This window comes from Suricata suricatta, chromosome 8, assembly GCF_006229205.1.
Source record: "Suricata suricatta isolate VVHF042 chromosome 8, meerkat_22Aug2017_6uvM2_HiC, whole genome shotgun sequence".
NCBI lineage: Eukaryota > Metazoa > Chordata > Mammalia > Carnivora > Herpestidae > Suricata > Suricata suricatta.
The window spans coordinates 34,397,869-34,403,621 of NC_043707.1; the positions used below are offsets into that span (position 1 = coordinate 34,397,869).

A 5,753-nucleotide genomic window follows, 5' to 3' on the forward strand; every position below is an offset into this window, starting at 1 on the left:
CCGCGGCGCGAGAGCGCCTGCGCGCACTTCCACCCCGCGCCGCCGTCTACCGCGGGTGTGGCCGCCGCGCGCTTGGCCGGCCGGCGTTTTTTGAACGGGGCGGAGGCGGAGCCTGCCCCGGGTGTGGGGAGGGGGCGGGGGCCTGGCTTCCTGCCGCGCGCGGCGGGGCCGACTCTAACCAGCGTTTGCCTTTTATGGTAATAACGCTGCCGGCCGGGCTGCCTTTGTCCCCGTTGTGGGCGCGCACCGGCGCCCCCTGGCGGCTCGAGGTCCCGGCGCGCCGGAAGTGGGCAGGGCGGGGGCGGCCCCACCCGACCCCCGACTCACGCCAGGCTCTTTCCGCAGTTCGCCATGGATGATGATATTGCTGCGCTTGTGGTCGACAATGGCTCCGGCATGTGCAAGGCCGGCTTCGCAGGCGACGATGCTCCCCGGGCCGTCTTCCCCTCCATCGTGGGGCGCCCCCGGCACCAGGTAGGGCGCCAGCCTCGGGTCTAACTAGGGGGGTGGGAGGGGCGGCCAGGGACGAGGGCTCCTTTGCAGGGGAGGCCCTGCCCTTGGGTCTCTGGGGGGCGGTGGATAGCTCCGGGCCTGCCCTTAGGCCTCGCCTCCTCTGCCTCTCCCCTCCGCAGGGCGTGATGGTGGGCATGGGTCAGAAGGACTCCTACGTGGGCGATGAGGCCCAGAGCAAGAGGGGCATCCTGACCCTGAAGTACCCCATCGAGCATGGTATCGTCACCAACTGGGACGACATGGAGAAGATCTGGCATCACACCTTCTACAATGAGCTGCGTGTGGCCCCCGAGGAGCACCCCGTGCTGCTGACCGAGGCCCCCCTGAATCCCAAGGCCAACCGTGAGAAGATGACCCAGGTCAGTGGCCCGCTGGCCTTCCGTGGGCGGCCACCCTCTTACCCCTACCCCCGTTCTTCCTTGCTCTTCTATGCCCTTTCTCACTTGTTCTTTCTTCTGCCGTTCTCCTAGGACTTTCTTCTCTGACCTGAGTCTCCTTTGGAACTCTGCAGGTTCTATTTGCTTTTTCCAGATGGAATCTTTTTCTGGTGTTTGCTTTTCTGATTAGGTGTTTGAGGTTATAAAGTGTCGTGGGTGTAGGTACTAACACTGGCTCGCAGAGAAACTCAATGAGGCTGGTTGTCAAGTGGCCTTGGAGTGTGTATTTCAGTAGGTGCACAATAGGTCTGAAGTGAATCCCCATCCCAGGATCCCCAGCACATGTAGCTGTGTTCTTGCACTTTTCTGCATGTCCCCAGTCTGGCTTGACTGCCTCTAGTGGTTTCTGGAACGTGACAGGGGCTCCTCTCCCTACAGATCATGTTCGAGACCTTCAACACCCCAGCCATGTACGTGGCCATCCAGGCTGTGCTGTCTCTGTACGCCTCTGGCCGCACCACTGGCATCGTGATGGACTCCGGTGACGGGGTCACCCACACTGTGCCCATCTATGAGGGGTACGCCCTCCCCCACGCCATCCTGCGTCTGGACCTGGCTGGCCGGGACCTGACGGACTACCTCATGAAGATCCTCACCGAGCGCGGCTACAGTTTCACCACCACTGCTGAGCGGGAAATCGTGCGTGACATCAAGGAGAAGCTCTGCTATGTGGCCCTGGATTTTGAGCAGGAGATGGCCACCGCCGCGTCCTCGTCCTCCCTGGAGAAGAGCTACGAGCTGCCCGATGGGCAGGTGATCACCATTGGCAACGAGCGGTTCCGCTGCCCCGAGGCGCTCTTCCAGCCTTCGTTCCTGGGTAAGTGAGGCCCGCCTTCCTGTCCTTCCTGCAGAAGGTCAGCCCGGTGGCCACGCCGGAAGCTGAGTCTGGCTCTGGTCTCACAGGTATGGAATCCTGTGGCATCCACGAAACTACCTTCAACTCCATCATGAAGTGCGACGTTGACATCCGCAAGGACCTCTACGCCAACACGGTGCTCTCTGGGGGGACCACCATGTACCCCGGCATCGCGGACCGGATGCAGAAGGAGATCACCGCCCTGGCGCCCAGCACCATGAAGATCAAGGTAGGCACTTGCCTGGCCTGAGCTGGCCTGGGTATGGGGGGAGAAGGGGAGAGGGTGGGCTTTCCTGGCTGGGCCCCTCCACCAGTGGGGCCACTCACCCCTCCCCTTCGTTCCCCAGATCATCGCACCCCCTGAGCGCAAGTACTCCGTGTGGATCGGCGGCTCCATCCTGGCCTCGCTGTCCACCTTCCAGCAGATGTGGATCAGCAAGCAGGAGTACGACGAGTCCGGCCCGTCCATCGTCCACCGCAAATGCTTCTAGGCGGACTGCTACTCTAGTTGCGTTACACCCTTTCTTGACAAAACCTAACTTGCGCAGAAAACGAGATGAGATTGGCATGGCTTTATTTGTTTTTCAGTTTTTTTGTTGGATTTTTTTCTTTTTTCTTTTTTTTTTTTTTTTTTTTTTGGGTTTTATTTTGTTATTTTTTTTTATTTTGTTTTGACTTTTTTTTTGGCGCTTGACTCAGGATTTAAAAACTGGAACGGCGAAGGTGACAGCAACTGGTTGGAGCGAGCACCCCCACAGGTCCACGGTGTGGCCGAGGACCTTGACTGTACATTGTTCTTTTTTTAATAGTCATTCCAAATATTGTGAGATGCATTGTTACAGGAAGTCCCTTGCCTTCCCAAAAGCCACCCCGTTTCTCCCTGAGGAGAAGGGCCAGTCCTCACCTGAGTCCACACAGGCGAGGGTGATAGTGTTGCTTTTGTGTAAATTATGTAGTCCAAAAGTTTTTTTTTAATCTTCGCCTTAATACCTGTTCTTTTATTTTGAATGGTCTGCCATCGTGGCCCACCCTTTTTTGTCCCCCCCCCCTCCAATTTCAGATGTATGAAGGCTTTTGGTCTCCCTGGGAGTGGGGTTGAGGCACGGAGGCAGCCAGGGCTTACCTGTACACTGACTTGAGACCAGATCAATAAAGTGCACACCTTAAAGAAAGGAGATGTGGCTTCTTGGGTCCTGGGGAAAAGGGTGGGGCATGGGGGGACCCAGGGTTCAAGGTGCATCTAACCCTGACAGTGAACAGTACTAGGGTGGGATATAGTTGGAGTTAAAGATCCTGGCCTGGCCCTTTATCTACCATGTACCCCTATTTCTTGAGTCCTGAGGTCCAGATGCTTTAGGAGAGGGAGACTTTGGACTGTGGAAGGGGGAAGTCTGGTCCTCTGGTCCATTAAGCAGCTCCTTGGGAGAAGGTCACCTGAACTTGGTGCCCTTTTGGAGAATGGGCCCCATGCCTTTGTCCTCACGGTCCTTCCTGAATGGCCTGGGACACTTGAGGAGTGGGGTTCCACCGGAGGGCATGTCAGCTTGGCAGGGAATGCCCCAGTTCCTCTGGGGGAGCTTTGCAGGGTCTGGGTTCTCTGCCTTGTGCCTTCCCGAGCACTCCGGGTCCAGTTTTCTTGGAGCCCAGGCTTGACCTAGTTCTCCCACAGACCCTGCAGGGGCAGGGTGGGCTTGGCACTGGTCAGCTACTGATTTGCTAATGCAGTGCTCCCAGTTACAGCCAAGGCCAAGGCCGGCCTGGCTTCCCTCCTCTCCAAGCTGCTACTAGGACGGTGGGTAGGGACCTTCATGCAGGATGCCCCTTGCCTTCTGTATCTCCAGAGAGTGAGCCACAGAATCAGTCCCCAAGTCCATCCAGATTTGAAGCTTTGAGGGGGGCCCCACCCCTTCAGGAATCCTGATTCTCTAGCACAAGGCTGTGCCGTTGTGGCGCGCCCTGGCCCTTGGGAATGTGCCTCCCATTTCAGGAAGAACAGACCTTCAGACAGGCAGGATGTGCCCAGAGTCCCACGGAATCATGGCAGGTTTGGAGGGACAGCAGTAATTTAACTTGCGGTGCAGGGGAACTGTCTTGGTCCGTGGGAGGGAGAGTGTTTTAAGAGGTGAGAGTTCCCAAAACCAAACGAGCTTGTGACCAATCTCTTGCTCAGGTTTCCTAGTTTAGTACATAAAAAGCCCTGGGGCGGGGGTGGGGGTGTGGGTTCTGAAAGCGGTCCTGTTCTCTGGGGGCTCCTGGGGTGCCTCTGACCTGTGCACTGCTCCCTGCGGGAGGTGACACAGCAAAGTGCCCAGATGTATCCTACAGGCCCCCGCAGCAGGGTTTGACAGGAAGCCCCTCCCCCTGCTCAGTTCCAGCTCTTCCGGTCCCATTCAGGGTCCATGATGAGCCATGCGCCCTGCCCTGCAAGTTCCTACCTTGGACCGCTTATTCATATCAGAAGCATTTATTAAGTGCCCACTGTATGCTGACCTGCCTTCCTTCCCTCCTTCCTCTCTTCCCTCCCTCCTTCCTTCCTCTGTCCAGCCACTGTTTGTGCCAGGCACGGTGCCAGCAACTGGGGACCAGTGGAGAACAAACCGAATGTGTGTCCTGCCCGCATGAGGCACCCGGTGTAAGGGGGAAACTTGATACTAGGCCAACGAATGAAGGTACAATTAGTGGTTGTGACAAGGACGAGAAAGGGCAGAGGCTCCGTGTGAGGAAGGAGGCAGGAGCCCAGGGTTGTGCAGTTGTTCGCAATGTCAACTGGGGAACGGCGTCACAGGTGCACACGCCCATCAAAACCCTGCAAATTATACCTCAAAAAACAAGAAAGGAAACTAAGAAACAGATAAGTAAGGAGGGAAAGCACTCATCATTTTGTCTCTTTTTAAAAAATGTTTATTGGGGTGCCTGGGTGTCTCAGTCGGTTAAGCATCCAGCTTTGGCTCAGGTCTCACGGTCCGCAGTGTGGGTTCAAGCCCCACGTCGAGCTCTGTGCTGACAGTGCGGAGCCTGGAGCCTGTTTCACCCTCTGTGTCTCCCTCTCTCTCTGCTCCTCCCCCATTCATGCTCTGTCTCTCAAAAATAAATAAAAGTTAAAAAAAACTAAAAAAAATGTTTATTTACTTATTTTTGGGAAAACAAGAGAGAGCAAGCAGGGGAGGGAAGCGCAGAGACAGCGCGAGACAGAATTCCAAGCAGGCTCCTTGCTGTCGGGGTGAGATGCTGACACGGATTGAACCCACGGACCATGAGACCATAAGTGGAGCCGAAATCAAGAGGGATGCTTAACCCGACTGAGCGACCCAGGTGCCCCCATTTTGTCTCTTTTGAACAAAAAGAAAAACTAACGGATCTGGGGTACCTGAATGGCTCAGTCGGTTAAGTGTCTGACTCTTGAATTCAGCTCAGGTCGCGATCCCAGCGTCTTGGGACTGAGCCCTACTTGGGCTCCATGCTGAGCAGGGAGTCTACTTAAGATTCTTTCTCTCAGTCTCTCTCTGCCCCCCCACGCCCTGCTTGTGCATTCTCTAAAAATAATAATAATAATAAAATAAAATTTATGAAAAAGGCACCTGGGTGGCTCAGTTGGTTGAGCTTCTGACTCTTGGTTTCAGCTCAGGTCATGGTCCCACAGTTTGTGGGTTTGAGCCCCGCCTCGAGCTCCTCACTGTTGACAAGGAACCTGCTTGGGATTGTCTGTGTCCCTCTCTCCTGTCCCTCCCCCACTGGTGCTCTCTGTCACTCTCTCAAGATAAAAATAAGTAGAAAAAAAATGGGGCGCCTGGGTGGCTCAGTCAGTTAAGCCTCCGACTTTGGCTCAGGTCATGATCTCACGTTTGTGGGTTTGAGCCCTGCATCGGGCTCTGTGCTGACAGCTCAGAGCCTGGAGCCTGCTTCAGATTCTGTGTCTCCCTCTCTCTCTGCCCCTCCCCACTCATGCT

General features: G+C 55.9%; 1 protein-coding gene across 1 annotated transcript in view; it reads left to right on the forward strand.

The window, feature by feature from the left end:
* Window positions 1-2,978, forward strand: part of ACTB (actin beta) — a 3,416-nt gene extending 438 nt beyond the window's left edge. The window contains exons 2-6 of the mRNA XM_029950129.1: window positions 346-474; window positions 633-872; window positions 1,329-1,767; window positions 1,854-2,035; window positions 2,154-2,978. Of these exons, the coding sequence (XP_029805989.1) occupies window positions 352-474; window positions 633-872; window positions 1,329-1,767; window positions 1,854-2,035; window positions 2,154-2,297 (1,128 nt within the window). The 5' untranslated portion in view covers window positions 346-351 and the 3' untranslated portion in view covers window positions 2,298-2,978. The remainder of the gene's footprint in view (window positions 1-345; window positions 475-632; window positions 873-1,328; window positions 1,768-1,853; window positions 2,036-2,153) is intronic.
* The last annotated feature ends 2,775 nt before the right edge of the window (window positions 2,979-5,753 follow it).